The sequence below is a fragment of the Leptonychotes weddellii genome, chromosome 1, assembly GCF_054177405.1.
Source record: "Leptonychotes weddellii isolate Sample4059 chromosome 1, ASM5417740v2, whole genome shotgun sequence".
In the NCBI taxonomy this organism is placed as follows: domain Eukaryota; kingdom Metazoa; phylum Chordata; class Mammalia; order Carnivora; family Phocidae; genus Leptonychotes; species Leptonychotes weddellii.
This window is the reverse complement of record NC_138369.1, coordinates 139572358-139590828: the sequence shown is the minus strand read 5'-3', so window position 1 is coordinate 139590828 and position 18471 is coordinate 139572358. Positions and strand designations below refer to the sequence as shown.

Genomic DNA, 18471 nt, shown 5'->3' with positions numbered 1-18471 from the left:
TTTTTTTTTTTAAAGATTTTATTTATTTATTTGAGACAGAGAGAATGAGAGAGAGAGAGCACATGAGAGGGGGTAGGGTCAGAGGGAGAAGCAGGCACCCTGCCGAGCAGGGAGCCCGATGCGGGACTCGATCCAGGGACTCCAGGATCATGACCTGAGCCGAAGGCAGTCGCTTAACCAACTGAGCCACCCAGGCGCCCCGTAAAGTGTTTTCTAATCTATACTAGGCAGCATTCTTTCCCACTTCTGTGCATACTTTATCCTTTAGGTCATATTTTCACTGCAGAAATTTTATGAATTCCTGAGTTGAAGGTGAACCTGTTTATGGTAATGCTTCTTTTAACATTGGGTTAATGTGTCTTTGTACACTTTGTAAACCTTCTATCTCTTCTATTCCATCCATGAAATAAGTGACAGGACAGATCCATTTGAATACATAAATATCACTTTATAATACAAATGTAATAGCATTTTCACTGCAACACTGTTGGTGCTGACTCTCCTATGTATATTGTTCTCAGATATGTGTATTGCGTATATTTGGCCAGGTTGGCTGTTCGTGATATGTTTGCTTGGGAAAACAATCCAGAAAATTTCTCCTTAATTAACATTTAGAAGAGTGATACGGTAATTGTAGGCAGTTTTTAAGAGAAGTTTCTTAGTATTTTGAGCAGTGACTTTTTTTTTTTAAGTAGTTGAAAATTTTCTAGGTTGCTTACTTTTTTTTTTTTTTTTAAAGACTTTATTTATTTGAGAGAGAGAATGAAAGAGAGAGAGCACGAGAGGGGGGAGGGTCAGAGGGAGAAGCAGACTCCCTGCTGAGCAGGAAGCCCGATGCAGGACTCGATCCTGGGACTCCAGGATCATGACCTGAGCCGAAGGCAGTCGCTTAACCAACTGAGCCACCCAGGCACCCCCTAGGTTGATTACTTTTAAAGGGGATAATTCTCGGGGCGGCCTGGGTGGCTCAGTCGTTAAGTGTCTGCCTTCGGCTCAGGTCATGATCCCAGGGTTCTGGGACTGAGCCCCACATCAGGCTCCCTGCTCAGCGGGAAGCCTGCTTCTCCCTCTCCCACTCCCCCCTGCTTGTGTTCCCTCTCTCCCTGTCTTTCTCTGTCAAAAAATAAATAAAATCTTTTTAAAAAGGCAGGGGGGGATAATTCTCATACATGACCGCTGACATTTTTTTTAATTGGTATGGTCACTTCAGCCACAGTTTATCTGAGACAACCTATCCAAAAGCCAAACAGCCATTGCAATGCTCAGAGGCCATGAAGGTTAAGGGTCCTCTCAGAAGAGAATTTGCTAAGGACAGTGCTTGGTACTCTGAACTTGGACTTGCAGACTATTTAACACAAGAAATTTCATTATTGGGCGCCTGGGTGGCTCAGTTGGTTAAGCGACTGCCTTCGGCTCAGGTCATGATCCCGGAGTGCCGGGATCGAGTCCCGCATCGGGCTCCCTGCTCGGCGGGGGGTCTGCTTCCCCCTCTGCCCTCTTCCCTCTCATGCTCTCTGTCTCTCATTCTCTCTCTCTCAAATAAATAAATAAAATCTTTAAAAAAAAAAAAAGAAATTTCATTATTATTATTAAATACACTGGGGTTGGGAGAAGACTGTAGGATTTCAAATAAACTAATAACTTCATTTTGTTATTAGATCTTTCTTTTTTTTTAAGATATATTTATTTATTTATTTGACAGAGAGAGAGCACAAGTAGGCAGAGCAGCAGGCAGAGAGAGGAAGAAGCAGACTCCCCGCTGAGCAAGGAGCCTGATACGGGGCTCTATCCCAGGACCCTGGGATCATGCATGACCTGAGCCGAAGGCAGCCACTTAACTGACTGAGCCACCCAGGCGCCCCTTGTTATTAGATCTTAAAGCTATTTCTCGTTTTTCACTTTTGCAGTGTTAAACACATATGTAAATAAGTTCTTATCCACATGTCAAATATATTCCCAGAGGTACAATTTATAATCAGAGGGTTTGAACATTTATTTTAAGGGCCTTGTTGCATATTGCCAAGTTGCTTCCTATATTTCTTAGAAGATAATAAACCCAAATTGACCTTTCCTTGATGGTTATAGGTCATTCTTATGACCCTTAATTCACAATCTCTTTCATTATCTACTTTTTATTTATTCTTAGAGTGTAGCTCTCTAATAATTTGGTATTTTGTTACTTTAAATCTGCAGTGATCTAAAATATTAGGTAATAATTTTTAATTATGCATAAATTGAGTCAAGACACTATGAAGGTCTCTTGAAACTGTAGAAACTTAAAGACAGTCATTTCAGCAGTTTAGAAATCTGTTTTTCTATTTCTTAGTCTTGATTCTAATGATGGTGGACAAGTCTGACCTCCTTCTGTATAAATATTACTGTACTGTATTCAGTTTTAATACCGTATATTATTGTTTCTAGGAAATAAATTTTCCCCCCACATTTTAACAACTGTGAAATTAATATCTGTCCTGCAATTTCTGGAGTGTAATAGAAGAGTATGTTACAATTGATGGTATCTCAGGGGCGCCTGAGTGGCTCAGTCGTTGAGCGTCTGCCTTCGGCTCAGGTCATGATCTCAGGGTCCTGGGATCGAGCCCCACGTTGGGCTCCCTGCTTGGCGGGAAGCCTGCTTCTCCCTCTCCCACTCCCCCTGCTTGTGTTCCCTCTCTCGCTGTGTTTCTCTCTGTCAAATAAATAAATAAAATCTTAAAAAAAAAAAAATTGATGGTATCTTAGATTAGATGAAATATGGTATTACTTCTAGGTAGGAGTGTGTGTGTGTGTGTGTGTGTGTGTGTGTTTAAGAATTGCTCTTTTGAGACATCAGCATGAAGAATATCCTTATGGATCCTTAATTGGTTGCCTTACTTTGGCTTCCCCCAGTCAGTAAGTTAAAATCAATAAAAGTATACTAGCAAATTGTAAAAGATAAAAATAGCAAAACACGGGAAGCTGTCTTGGTACCCAGTAAGGATAATTATTTAGGTAAGCTATGGTATCCCTTTAATGAAATATTATACAGTTTAAGATGATACTTATGTGAGAACTCTCAGAATATGTGAGAATATATTACAGTATTGATTACAAGTATGTCAAAAATAGTGAAGTAATAAGTCAACATTTAAGTGATGAGACTTACCTCTGAGTATTTTAAAAATTGTAAGCATGTTGCTTTTGAAAAAAAATTTTAAAGAAAAGTATGTAATGCTTATTTTCTTTACTATTTATATCATTTGGCTCTCTTGGCTTTTACATCATAGGTAAGTTAGGGTATAAATAAAGGACTTTCTTCAGGGACTCATTTTTTTCAACCTGAAATTGAGAAAATGTTCTAAAAATTCACAAAAAGTCAAAAGGGGATATTAATGTTAGCTTCACTAGAACTTTTTTTTTTAAAGATTTTATTTATTCATTTGAGACAGATAGAGAGAGCATGAGCAGGGGGAGAGGCAGAGGGAGAGGGAGAAGCAGACTCCCGGGTGAGTTGGGAGCCTGACATGGGGCTTGATCCCAGAACCCAGAGATCATGACCTGAGCCGAAGGTAGACGCTTAACCATCTTAGCCACCCAGGCACCCCTTCACTAGAACTTTTTTACACTCCAGTTTAAGTTTTCTAAGAAGTAAGAAAAATAAGAGGAATTTCTCACTCAGGTACTATTTATGTAGCTTCATTGTTCCAAATTTATGACAGCCTAGTAACCAGGAAGTTTCCACTACTATTCCCTGTTATTAACAGTAACAAAATTGAGTCTGTTTTCATTAATATTCTTATTTGCTCCAAAGATGGTCATTTTCCACTTAGATGTGCCCATTTATTTTGCACTTCAATGACAGTCTTCTCTCTCTCCCTCTCTCTCTTTCTTTCTTTGCTATTATAATCAGTTGGTTAGGTTTGTATTATAAAGCTAGGCACTAATAAAATAATGGCATTTGCACTGTTCTTTAAGAATCTTAGTTTTTTGGGACACCTGGGTGGCTCAGTTGGTTAAGCATCCAACTCTTGATCCTGGCTCAGGTCATGATCTTAGGATGGTGGGATCGGGCCCTGCATCAGGCTCCACACTCTGCGAGGAGTCTGCTTCTCTCCCTGTTTTCTCCCTCCACCCCTCCCCACCCCGCAAATAAATAGATAAGTCTTTTTTTTAAAAAAAGAATCTTAGTTTTTTAGGTGATGGATATCTTAGGAGCAGTCAATTCTTGGTGGTTCTACTATTTTTAGTTTGTGAATGATCTGTCACCTTTTTTTCTTCATCACCCTTTTGCCTACATAATAACCTTTGTAATTCTAATATAGAGTCAGCTACTAATGAAAAACAGGTACCCTTGGTTTTAAAAAAGAAAAGGTAAGATCTTTGAGCTCGCGGAGTGGACACCATGAGCAAAGCTCACCCTCCCGAGTGAGCTTTCAATTGTCATTGACATTAAATGGTGGCAGGCATGTCCAAGGAATATTGCGGGGGTTCGATCCGTTTATGAATCTTGTGATAGATGAATGTGTGGAGATGGCAACTAGTGGGCAACAGAACAATATTGGAATGGTGGTAATATGAGGAAATAGTATCATCATGTTAGAAGCCTTGGAGCGAGTATAAACAATGGGTGTGTTCATCAGAAGAAATCAACTGCTTCCACATGTCCCCTCCATAATACCAGTTTTACTACAATATAAAAATCAGGTCGTGTGCATTTTCATACTGAACTTTTTTGTTAAATAAACTTTTATAATAGTCAAAAATGCTTTCTCAGACATTCTGAACGTAGAAAATTGAGTATTAGCTCTTATTCTAATTTTTTCTAACGTGAATTGTTCCTGGTTGAGATTGATTTGTTCTGAAGCTTTTATGCATTAATATAGAAGAATCTGATTAAATGTGAAAAAAAAAAAGAAAGAAAAGGTAATAGAGCAATTTGGTGAAGTAAGGTCTTTTGAATGATTTGTTGTAAAATGCCTACACGTTAAAACCAGACTAAATCTGGGCTTCACCACTCTATAGCTCTGTCGTGAGTAGGTGGCTTACGTCACAAAACCTATTTCCTAATCAAACACCACCAGTGTCATAAGACTTAAGTGTTAAATGAGATGTGCCCATTTTTTAACATAATGCCTGAGTGTGATGTGTGCGTGATGAATAGTAGTTGATATTATCTATTTTCATTTTTGGACATTTTTATCAAGTTACTGCTGTGCAAGGTACTTTGCTGTGTGTAGGTAGGGGCCAGATAATAATAAACATGCTCCTTGAAAGCAGGGATATTCAAGTATATTCATATAATGGCTTATCATTGATCATAGGCTTCTTGCCTATAAATTCATACCATAGAACTTACACAGTAAATACAGTATTTTGGTTTCTTAGCTAAAAACTTTGGACTATCACACTCTATAGTACCATTTTATTTATAAAAATTTGAAGTGAAAGGAATCTAATTGCTTATTTCTAGAAATGCTATAAAAATTGTTTGTGGGCAGGCCTGTAAATAAACCTAGAGCATATGTAGCTGATAGTTTGAATTCTATTCCCCCACTTAATTGTCCACCTAGCTTTTATATTTACTATTTCTTTTACAGGAATGCCTTTATTTTGATAAATGGAGGGGTGTATGTGTGCATGTTCTCAAAAAGTTTTATTCCAGCAGGAATAATTTTTTCCTGATTCCGTTAGTCTGGTTTGCCATCTGTGATTTTTCTGTACTTCTCTACTCTTTGGTTCCCACTTTTGTCTGCACATTTCCTTATTGTCCATCTCAGTAATTTTTGTAAACTATTTAAGTAATGATCTATGGTTGCCTTTATTCTTAACATTTTGGTCTATCCATTCTTATTTATTTATTTATTTAACTTTTTTTTTAAGTAGGCTCCACACGAAGCATGGAGCTCAATGCAGATCTTAAACTCATGACCCTGAAATTAAGGCCTGAGCTGAAATCAAGAGTTGGACGCTTAACTGACTAAGCCACCCAGGCGCACCCATTCTTCTTTTTTTTAAATAGCAATATGAAATATATAGAACATAAAAATATTTATTCTTGAAACTCCTTTCTTCTTGGGTTGGTTAATTTAGTAGGCCAGTAAAAGCAACAAGGACCCAGATGCAAAGTGGCCTGTTTGTTTTGATTAGCTCCCTGCAAGGTCCCAAGTTGGTTGCACGTCCCATGCAGGTGAACACATCCCAAGGGGAAAAAAGTATTTCTCATGGCCTGTATCTTTTAAAAGAGCAAAGAAATTATTTCCACAAGCTTTCCAACAGACTTGGCCTTACCTCTTATTGGTCAGAACATCATTATATGCTCATTTCCAAACCAGTTATTCTCAAAGAAACTAGAATTACCTTGATGGGCTTACCAAAATTGGAGCCAACTTAGGGTTTTGTTGGCAAGATAAAAATAGAAACTAGTTAAGCATAGTCATCTGCTGCATAAACCATTCTAATGGAGTTGCTGGGTGGGTAGATTAAATAGGAACGAGTTTCACAAAATGATGTAGTACGGTACTCTATAAATACAAGGTAATGTTATTAGCTGGAATTCTACTTAATTTTATAACTTTTTGACTAACCATAAGAATATCAAACAGATTTATGATGCCTTTTTCTAAGAAGGTAAACTGTGTACAAAATGAAATATTAAGTGCCCCAGGATTTTATATGTAAATAATATTATCCTGGAACCTTGGTATATAGCTCTTACATAACACCTCATACTTGCCCCCCAACAGCCCCCATTATTTCTGGAATAATGAAACTGCCGTATAGTGCATCAATCAGTAGCAATTTAGAGAGGACCTTGTAAAATGGAAGAAACAGAACTGGGCCTCGGTGTTGTGATTTGCCACTGCAGTGTTCTGTAGCATGGAGGAGAGACTGCTGACTCATTAGATCAGATGGTTGCCTGTGCTAACTTTCTGGATTTTTCCCCTTCTACAGCAGGGTTTTGTTTTGTTTTTAATTTTTTACAAATATGGGTGGAAAACCCTACAATTTGTGACTATAGGAATCTTAGTTGTAAATTGCATTTACTTTTTATCCTCAAAGTAGGAATCAAGTGAGTGAAGGCAAAGTTTATATATAATCATTGAGTTGATTTCTCTATGAGTCAACTATGTATGCCACATTGTTGTTGTTGTTGTTTTTTTAAAGATTTTATTTATTTATTTGACAGACAGAGACACCGCGAGAGAGGAACACAAGCAGGGGGAGTGGGAGAGGGAGAAGCAGGTTTCCCGCCAAGCAGGGAGTCCGATGTGGGGCTCGATCCCAGGACCCTGGGATCATGACCTGAGCCGAAGGCAGACGCTCAACGACTGAGCCACCCAGGCGCCCCTGTATGCCACATTGTTTTAAAGCAAGCAGTTGTTTTTAAAGTAGGTATCATGCTTGGGGCGCCTGGGTGGCTCAGTCGTTAAGCATCTGCTTTCGGCTCAGGTCATGATCCCAGGGTCCTGGGATTGAGCCCCACATCAGGCTCCCTGCTCTTTGGGAAGCCTGCTTCTTCCTCTCCCACTTACCCCTGCTTGTGTTCCCTCTCTTGCTGTGTCTCTCTCTGTCAAATAAATAAATGCATAAAAGCAGGTATCATGCTTTTTTTTAAATGATGGAAAGCAACAAGAATAGGAGTATATCGTAATAGGAAGGAGTTATTAAATAGCATATAAAACTTAATGTAGCATGAAATCATATGTTATTTTGGATATTATGAAGATTTGGGATAAGATTAACTTTCAGTGTAATGTAACTTGCAATATAATTTGCTTATTTCAAGTTAAAATGTTTCGGGATGTTGTCTTATACATCTTTTTTCTTTTTTTTTAAAGATTTCATTTACTTATTTGACAGAGAGAGACACAGTGAAAGAGAGAACACAAGCAGGGGGAGTGGGAGAGGGAGAAGCAGGCTTCCCGCAGAGCAGGGAGCCCGATGCAGGGCTCCATCCCAGAACTCTGGGATCATGACCTGAGCTGAAGGCAGACGCTTTAACGACTGAGCCACCCAAGTGCCCTGTCTTATACATCTTTAAAAGCCTATGCTTTTTCACATAGAGGCATAAGCATTAAATAATGAAACAGAAGAGTTTAGTGTGGAGTATTTTATTTCCACTATTTTCATAGATAACAATGAAGGGTGACTAATGGATACAAAGTAGTAGTATGTTGTACGACCGTGCTTATCAAACTGCCAAATGCTTAGCCCTATTCGGTGATTAAGTCAATATAAGTCTAATAATTTTTATTTTATTTGTGGAAAGGAAACAATTTCATATTTATCTTTTAAAACAGATATTGTATATTAATAGAGTGCAAAACTTGCTTGGATTAAGAGAATGTACAAGAGCATACAAAGACATTTTTCTGGGGGTGCCTGGGTGTCTCAGTTGGTTAAGTATCCAACTCTTGATTCGGCTTCAGTCATGATCTCAGGGTCTTGAGATGGAGCTCTGCTTCAGGCTCAGTGCTGAACATGGAGCCTGCTTAAGATTCTCTCTCTCCCTCTCTCTGCATGCCTCCCCCGCCCCCTGCTCACTCAGAGAGAGAGAGAAAGCGCATGCATTCTCTCTCTCTAAAAAAAAGAACTTTCCCTGCTTACAGTAGAAAGCTATAATATCCTGTTCTCTGTCAAGATTGGGAGGAGATAGAGGGGTATTTATTCACTGTTTACTTGTTTTTCTCCTACTGGGGTGCTTTGGTGAAAAAGCTTTAGAAGTACAATGGGAACCCTTATCTCAGTGCTGTGGGAATTGAAAATTTAATGTTCAAAAAGCTTATTACTTTGGAGCAGTCCATGGAAGTTTCTCAAAGTGTTTAAGTGTTAAGAAGCTGGAGCCAAAAACTTTCGGACCTGGAAAACATATTTTCCAACTCTATCAGAAAAAATACTTTAGAAGTTAAATAAACTCTTAATTGGGACTTCTGTTCCTATAACTACTGATGATGGGTTCTAAGTTTTATGTTAAAGGACAAAAAGCAAATTCTGGAAGAAACTAAGGCTTTGGTTGTATGGGGACCTGGCGTCTATGTCAGTTCCTTGACTTAGCCCAAGCATTGTCCTAAGTGCCCTACTTTCTAAAGCCACTTTTGTATTTCTTTCCTCCTTTGCAGAATAACTAGTTACAAGATAACTAAGAAAACAGGCCAAAGATCGTTGTGGTTCAAGTGAGAGTCTAAGTTTTAGTTATCCAGGGAGTAATTCTTCATTATTTGAGCATTTTGGGTTCTCTGGAATCAGATGCCAAAAAAGAGTCTATTGTATAAGATGTTGGTTAGGGATCAACACATGTGAAAGGAAGGGGGCAGATGCCTAATTGGGCAGAGAAGTTGAAATCCAATTCAAGCCTGGAAAAGCCTTAGCTGACCCTGTGGGGAGATCTGGAGTGAGTATTACTTGTGAGAGTATCCCACATCTGGTTGACATGGCTGTGTCTTTATACCTCCGCTTTGCTTGGTCACCAGGTGCAGGTGGCCGGCGAAGGATGTGAATGTTGGCCAGGCAGCTCTCTGCATCTGAGGCCAGTCCTGAAGGAGTAACAGCTGCTGGCTGTCCGCTGACAATACTCCCTGTCCTTTCTTGAAGGAGAATCTGGATGCTGCATCTCCCTGTCTAATTTGATAACACTGTTGCCTGGAGGCAGAGACTGTTGTCCTTCCTACCATATAGGATTGTTTAGATGCAAACGAGAGAAATCAGCCTAGTTAATTGAGGCAGAGAGTGCAGGGCTTAGGGAGCAAGGGCATTGGAGTCAGACTGCTGAGGTTCAAATCCCACCTGTAAAGCTTGCCAATTTTGGGATCTTGGGCAAAGTTACTTAAATCTCCATTGCTTGGGTTTCCCATTTGTAAAATGGAAGTGGTATTAGTGGGTATGAAGTTATTAAGTAACTATTCACTGAGTGCTTATTTTCTTTGCCCAGGCACTGTTTTCTTTGCCCTCATGAAACTTGCATTGTAGGTAGTGACACAGATAATAAAAAAGTGAATTAAAAAGAAAAACTATATTCTTTCAGGTAGTTGCTGTGAAGAAGAGCAGGGTAAGAGCATTGAGGATGACAATGGGAGCAGGGGGACTATTTCTGGGAATGAGGAAACACTTTCCAGGCAGGTGCACAGCAAGCGGAAAGGTTTGAGTTGCTGGAGCCGAGATTAAAATTTAACTGTGTTAAAACATCAAAATGGACAAAACTCCTGGGAATGCCTGCATTTTACATTTTAAAAACTCATGTTTTCATAATTTTCTTACTTTGTCCTGAAAGATGCTGTTTTGGGGATGTATTTGCAACCACTTCTCTGCATGTAACATAATGGAGTAGAAAAAGCTAAGTTACACATAATCATTATCATATATTTCTCCTCTTAACATTGACTTTTTAAAAAGTAGAATCATCTTGATTTGCTATAAAAGAATATTAAACAGATGAATGCAGGTTTGTGGATCTGGTGAAAGCATCTCTAAATTTATAGAATTATTATTTAGGCTCTTAATTCTCTTATTAGTTTGATGTCACTGTTTCTATTGTCTGCTGTCTTTGGCATAAATTAAATAATATGTGCCTAAAAATAATACAGTTAAACTATAGAATCATTAGTTTCCATGGTGGCTAGAATTATTCAGCTGAGTGATAAACCCGCAAGGCAGCTGAATCATGAATAACCCCTTTGATTTCCACTCATCATTGCTCATACATTTGGAGGTTCTCACTGTTGTTTTAAAGGGAATGTATATAAATACTTATTTTAAAAAATCAGAACAGATACCTGTATTGCCTCATGAACTCTCTCCAGAATACCTTCATGAACCCTGGAAGATTTGAATCATCTATGAAGAAGCTCTACTGAATCATGTCTCCTTGTTTATCCTTCAAGACTCTGCTTACCCTGTTCTAAGTCATTCCTGTCCTGCCAAGTCCAGGTTTGATGCCTTTGCTTTATGCTCTTCCGAATCAGCCTGACAGCTCCTATGAGAGCACATGTGTCACTTATTGTAACTACCTGTTTGCCTTTATATCCCACCAGGCCAGAAGTTCCTTGGGGGAGAGATTGTGTCTTATTACTCCATTATATTTTATATTTTCAACCCGTAACACATAGCACCTGGCACATCTTCGATGCTTAAAATCTATTTAGTTTTAAAAAAGAAAGTTACGGTAATATACACTTAATAGCTAAGAAAAAAACGAGCCAAGTGCCTAGATTTGGTTCAAGTAACAGGAAGGTAGGAATATACTAGGTGCTTTTTGGAAATTAGGCAAGATTAGCTTGTATTAACAGAATACAGTTAGTAGTCATCACCATTACTTTTCTGTTAGGCTTACTTTTAGGCGCCATGAAACAACCCCATTAGATTTTACAGATGAAACTGAGGTTCAGAAGTTTGAAAGAATTTGATTTGCCTGAGGATGTAATTTATAAATTCAAACTCAATCTTTCTGACTCAAAAGTCTTGGTCTCTGTTTTAATTAAAAGAAGCAGCCAGGACAGATGAAATGGTACACTTCAGTTCTTACTTGCATAACATTTAGAATATTATTTTTTATTTTATTTGCTCCCCTTTAAAAGAAACATTGAGGAGCACCTGGGTGGCTCGGTTGGTTGAGCATCTGACTCTTGATTTTGGCTCATGTCATGATCCTCCGGGTTGGGTCGTGGGATCAGGCTCCACGCTCAGCACAGAGTCTGCTTGTCCCTCTCCCACTGCTCCCCACTCCCCCCCACCCCGCTCATGTGCTCTCTCTCTCTCTCAAATAAACAGAATCTTTAAAAATAAATAAATAAAACAAACATTGATATTTTGAAATCCTTCCAGAAAAGAGTAGCCTCGGGAGAGAAAGAGCTGAAAAAATTTTTTGAGAGTTAAAGGCACTACAGAGAATTTCCTTGGGAGAGGGACATCCTCTGTGTGGCTACAGTGGTTGGAAGAAATAGGGCCAGAGGGTAGAAGCAATGGAGAAGTAGATTTATGTGGGATATAAGACACTAAGGGGAGATTTTTTAAAAACAAAATGGCTTTTTCAACATTGAAGCCCTGCTTAAATAGTGGTATTACTGATGAAATTCTTGTAAGCATTTTACATTTCACAAGGAACATTCAACAAATTTGTAATTCAGTCACAACTGTGGGGTAGGTATTAGCATTATTACTTTTCAAATGAAGATACGAAGAGATTCTGATTTGTCCAGATCCTCCTGCAGCATGTCACTGGTAGAACCAGGGTGTCTAAAGTCTGCTGACTCAAAATTTCATGCTATTTCCACTTTAATCGTCAGGTGACCATGTATCATGCATGCTATGTAGGAAATATCCGTATTTGAGGAAGAAGTTAGACTGTGATTATCACGTTGTCTTCTGACTTTGAAAATTTCTTTTTCTGAAAATTAAAATTTGACCTCATTTGTTTGTTCACTATTTCTTTGAAGACTTTGCCCAGCCCATTTCCCAAAGAAATGTTTGTCATTAAGCTTTGTTTTTTTCGGGCGCCTGGGTGGCTCAGATGGTTAAGCGTCTGCCTTCGGCTCAGGTCATGATCCCAGGGTCCTGGGATTGAGTCCCACATCGGGCTCCCGGCTCAGCGGGGAGCCTGCTTCTCCCTCTGACCCTCTCCCCTCTCATGCTGTTTCTCTCTTGCTCGCTCTCTAAAAAAAATAAATAAAATCTTTAAAAAAAAAAAAAACTTTGTTTTTTTCTTGTTATCTAAGTGGTTTCTAGAAAAATTTGTTCTTTTTATATTCCAGTCTTTTGCAGTTCCATAGCTGCTTACTTAACAGTCCCTTTTTCTGCATCTTAAGGAAGCTGGAAAATCCTAGTAAACCAATTTCCCCTTTTCTTTACTTCCTCCCTCAACTGCCCTTATTCCAGTTTAATTTTCCTATTGAGAACACAACAATCTTTGTCTCTTTTATTGTGACACTTGTGACTGTGGTATCTGGTTTATTTTTTTCTTTCTAATTCAGTTCCATTGTTTCCAGTGGATACAAGTATACCCTACCCTTTATCAATAAATTACCAGCCTTGATAGTCTCTACCTATCACCGATGCCATGTTTAAGTTCTTGGTGCTTTTCTTGACCCTTTGATCATATGCTTCTCACTTGCAAGTCTCCTGTATCTCCATGTGGTTTTCATCTTTGTTTTCACTCATACTTGTTTCTTTAATCACTCAGTTCTTCCTTGTTAGCCTTATCCACCATTCCCCTTCTGAAGCCACAGAGTGTATCAAGCCAGAACTCCACTGTTAATGACTTCATTGCTACACTCTCCTCCCCAGTTCTTTTGTATCTTGGTTAATGGATTACAAATTGTGCCCCATGGAGTATATGTTTCCGTAGTGATCCTTCAGTGGCTCCAGAAAGACAAAAACAATACTCAGCCCTGCTTGACTTAATCCCCAGATCTCAAGGTTTGTTTTTCCTTTTTCTTTCTGTATTCTTTCTGTCTGGACTCAACTTAGTCAGCCTCAAAACTTACTTTCCACTTACCTGTTCCCCTTACCTCATCCATATTGGTTTGCACTTGTCCCACATCTGAATCAATTTCTCCTCTGCTCCCAGTGTGTTGTCATTTTGGAAGGCAGCTGTGCTCCACCACTATACTACTCATGCCCAGTGTGTTGTCATTTTGAACACTAAAGTCATTTTGCTTTAGAGTACATTTGTTTAAAGCCAGTGAAAGCTCCTTTTATTCCCAGTCCTTAGTCCCTAAGTTTCCTAAGTTCAACACAGTGCCTTTTCAAGGTAGGAGCTCAATAAACATTTAATAAATTGAATTCCATTGACACTCAAGCCATAAGTATTTCCAGAGCTTTTCAACTTCTCATCTTGCCTGCATTCCCTCCCCTACTTTAATCTGTTAGTTGAATTAAACATCATCCTTCTCATAACAGTTCCACCTTGGTTGTTTCCTATTGTTTATAGGCTAAAGTCCACTTGGTATTCATTTCAAGACCTACACATTAGTCTGTCTACCTTTGCATCCTTATTTTTCACTGTTACCTTAATATAAACCTTTTATTCTGGTCAGACTGGTCTGTTAACTGTTCCTGCAAATTTTATTTCCATTCTTTTGTTCTTGTTATTTCCCCCACCTGGAATGCCTTTGCTGTCCTCCTTTTCGTAGTTTATGCTAATTCTACCTGACCTTCAAGAAGTCTTCCCTAAGCATTCTAATCTTTGTACTTTTAGTAAATAAGTGTGTATTATTTGGTACTCAGTTACATATTGATCTGTTACCCTTACTTTATGGTTGTTTGGGGACATTATTAGCTTTTTATATGCACATGTATTTTATCTCCCTTATTAAATTGCCAATAATTATTAAGTTAGATCAGCAATCAGAAATAAACTTTCTACTTTGACATCTGCAACCAGTTTTCTGTTTGGACTTGAATAGTTCATTCTTTAGGGTTTTTTTGAGATTGCACACCCATAAATAAGTTGAACTGAATTTTTTAAACTGCTCTGTGTTCTGCTTTAAAAAAAAAAGAAGAAAAAGGAAAATTGCTTCCAAAAAAATTATAGATAGATAATACATTAAAAATTTTTTTATTGTAAGATATAATTTGTCAGAAAAGTTATAAAGGTGGGTAAGATATTGTAAGATACCTGTCAGAAAAATTATAAAGATAGATAATACATTAAAAAATTTTTTTATTGTAAGATATAATTTGTCAGATGGTGAAGAGTGAAGCAGGGAAGGAGAGAGGTATATTGCAATTTTAAATAGATGGCCAGAGAAGCGCCTCAGAGAAGGCAACATTTAGACCTGAAAGAGGGATAGGAGTGGCTATCTGGGAGAAGAATACTCCAGGCAGGGGAACAAGTACAAAGATCCTGGGGCAGAATGTATATGTTTTTGAGAAATGGCAAAGAGTTCAGTATGTGTATCCAGAATGATTAGCTGGAGAGGAGCTTAGAGTGGTAGTGGCAGGGGGACAAGATGTTATAGGGCTGGATAAGCCATTGGAAAGACTTCATGTTGTTTATTATGCTCCTTGGTATATTCTCTGGAATACTTTGCATAGGAATATGTAATTTTGAATTTTAATAACTGTAGACCATCCAGGAATGAGGTACTTTAACCAAATTTTAAGAATTTTATATTTTACTCTGAAAAAGTGGTAATAGCTCAAGAATAGACCGATGATGAGAGTTGACTACTTATGTCAGTTCTTTTGCTTTCAGGTTTGTAATTATAACTTTTTTTTTTTAAACCATAGGTAAATTAACATGATGGATTTCTCCAAGCTACCCAAAATACTTGATGAAGATAAAGAAAGCACGTTTGGTTATGTGCATGGGGTCTCAGGACCTGGTAAGTAATATGTAATAATCTCAATAGTAAAGATTCCTAACTTCAATTAATGTCTTTTCAAGGTTTTTTGGGTAAAATACACAGGTTTCTGTTTACCTGAATAAGTTCTATTTGTCCCTAAAAGATTTCATAGTTGCTATAAGAATGTGGTAGTACCTTCATCATAAGAGCTTCTCTGGCATTCATTATCTTAATTTGATAATTATTGGGCACTAATTTGTGACATCCTATTTATTATGTAAATGTATAATTGGTGTTCAGAGTTTTAGATAGGTCTTGATTTTTTTTGTTAAATCTGAGGTAAAAAGGCTATATAAAGTTTTTAGTTTTTAGTATGTAATACCTTACAGATAATGGGCATTCAGTAAATATATGTTTATGTCATTTGAACTGAAATAATTTTTTTCAGAACGTTTCTCAACAATATCATCCTTGGCTCTTTGTATATTTAAATTTCTCTGAACGTTAATTTCAGATATTGCATAACTAGCTATCTGTGGGAAAGAAGTTTTATGACGTGAGAGCAATGGAAAGCAGTTTAAAAACTTTGTTTATTCTGCCAAAACTTGGGGTATTGCATTTTAAATGATAAATCTCATTCTAGTATTCATTTTATTCCAACTGCAAAATATGATTCACAGTTTTCCATAGGTAAACCTGCTCATTGATTTATAATCCTTCGTGCCATGAATATTTTTCCTTATCTTTTTATAAACCTCATGCAATAGGCTTTTTTGTTTTAATCACAGTAGAGGTGATCACCTTTTTTCGGTGTTTATGCAAATGAAGTCAGTCAATCACAGTGTTTATTTCTCCCTATGAAGCTTCTATAGCTTAGAACTTGGTGTTTGAACATGAACTCATTGGCAAAAATACATTTCACTGTTTTCAACCTCTTGCCATTCTGAGAAACAATTTTCCCCTTGATGATCAGAGGGGTCTTTAGGAAAGTCGGGCAACACTCAAGAATTTTTAGGGAAAAGACAAAAAAGAACACCATCAAAAGAGTTTAGGTAAAAATATTTTTCTGAAACTTGTAGTTAACTGCTCCTGGAACCTATTTATTATTCTTAAGTACTTAATAAAATGATAGAGAAATGGCATACTTTGGGGCTTATGAAATATGATTTAAAATTTTAGGGGCACCTGAGTGGCTTAGTCACTTGAGTGTCGAACTCTTGATTTCGGCTCGGGTCATGATCTCAGGGTTGTGAGATTGAGCCCGGAGTCAGGCTCCATGCCGGGTGGGGAGCCTGCTTCAGATTCTCTCTCTTCTGGGTGCCTGGGTGGCTCAGTTGCTTAAGCGACTGCCTTCGACTCAGGTCATGATCCCGGGGTCCTGGGATCGAGTCCCACATCAGGCTTCCCTTGCTCTGCGAGGAGCCTGCTTCTCCCTCTCCCTCTGCCTGCCACTCTCCCTGCTTGTGCTCTCTCTCTGTCAAGTAAATAAATAAAATCTTAAAAAAAAAAAAGATTCTCTCTCTTCCTCTCCCTTCCCCCCACTTAAAAAATAATAAAATAAAATTTTAGTTGTTTCTTTCATTTCAGTTCATCTGAATTATTCTTACATAGTAGATATAGAGGTAAATATTTATGAAATTAACAAATCTTCATTGTTCTAACCCAAGTTAATTAAATATTAATACTTTAATGGTTTCTACTTGAATATTACCTAATACATAGTTCTAATTAATTGTATCAGAAGGCTAAATATTAAAAATACAGTTATTCCTACACATATCTGAAAATGTACGACTTTCCCTGCCTCCCAGAAAAATAACTTTTACTTACTAGACAACATGATCTAAAAGTAAGTAGAAATTCTGGTTCAGTATTTATAAGAAATAAGGATTCTTAATCAGGACTTCACCCAGTGGTGATGACTGATTATAAACATCCTTATGAAAGGATGAAAGGTCTGTGAAAAAAAAAGTATTATTATTTTTTAAAGATTTATGTTTTAGGTAATCTCTACACCCAACATGGGGCTCGAACTCACAACCCCAAGATCAGGAGTTGCATGCTCTGCCAACTGAGCCAGGTGCCCCTGAAAAAAAATTTTTAGATGCATATGTGAGTTTTTCTAGGAAGAGCTGTCATTAGTTTATCAAAGGGGTCCTTGTCCCAGAAGAGTTTTAAGAACCACTAATATGAAGTGTTAGAAATGAAAATAAAGATGTTATTTTAAATATTATTTCTCAAAGGAATGGTGACAGCACAGCAAACTGATAATTCTGTGGCATTCTACCATGCTACTAGCTAAAGCTCTTGTGCCAATTTTAGTTTAAAAAATTTTTTATTGTTCCCAAATCCATCATTCCATGTTTTATAGTGTTGATCAAAATGTGTCTCAATGCTGCTAGGTAAGAGTTTGCCATATAGAACTTCAGATTTTTTGAAAAAAGTTTTCATACATATTATGTAAATGAAATGAATAAGCTTTAGCCTAACATATTTATTTTGTTTACCTGTATATTGTATGCTAAAAATGCATATTTTTGTGAAACTGTATATATGTTTCTTAGCGGGTATTTTATTTTTCTTAATATGTGAGAGAGATGTATTATTGGATTAATCAGGTATTTCAATTATCTGTAACTATTCACAGAATCTTAAGTTGCCAAATATTCATTTGTTCTTTTCAGTGGTTACAGCCTGTGACATGGCAGGTGCAGCCATGTATGAGCTGGTGAGAGTGGGCCACAGTGAGCTGGTTGGAGAGATTATCCGATTGGAGGGTGACATGGCTACTATCCAGGTGTATGAAGAGACTTGTATCCTTTCTTGGTTCAATTTCTTGCCACTTTGTACAAGTCAGAATTTAAGGATTTATGGCAGAGGTGGAAGCAGCAACAACCAATTGTATCAAAAGTATGAAATGTTGGGTGTTGTAAAGAAACCTGACTTACACAGGAATTTCAGAAAAGATACTAGGAATTAATGATCTTATTTTAAGAAATTAGTATTATCTTCTGAACTTTCATTGCTCTTACTATTTTGGTAGTTCACAAACACGGGAAACCAATTACAATTTTTCTTTTTTTTTTTAATTTAATTTTATTATGTTATGTTAATCACCATACATTACATCATTAGTTTTTGATGTGGTGTTCCATGATTCATTGTTTGCGTATAACACCCAGTGCTCCATGCAGTACGTGCCCTCTTTAATACCCAT

General features: G+C 37.6%; 1 protein-coding gene and 1 pseudogene across 2 annotated transcripts in view; both read left to right on the top strand.

Moving 5' to 3' along the window:
- ATP6V1A (ATPase H+ transporting V1 subunit A) overlaps window positions 1-18471 on the top strand; it is a 58214-nt gene that overhangs the window by 12042 nt on the left and 27701 nt on the right. Inside the window, exons 2-4 of one of the 2 annotated variants that reach the window (XM_081796890.1) lie at window positions 10773-10899; window positions 15199-15293; window positions 17939-18067. In XM_081796890.1, coding sequence (XP_081653016.1) covers window positions 15209-15293; window positions 17939-18067 — 214 coding nt within the window. In that variant the 5' untranslated portion in view covers window positions 10773-10899; window positions 15199-15208. The remainder of the gene's footprint in view (window positions 1-10772; window positions 10900-15198; window positions 15294-17938; window positions 18068-18471) is intronic. The other variant, XM_081796883.1, reaches the window with a different exon arrangement.
- On the top strand, window positions 4315-7167 carry LOC145720785 (small nuclear ribonucleoprotein G pseudogene; annotated as a pseudogene).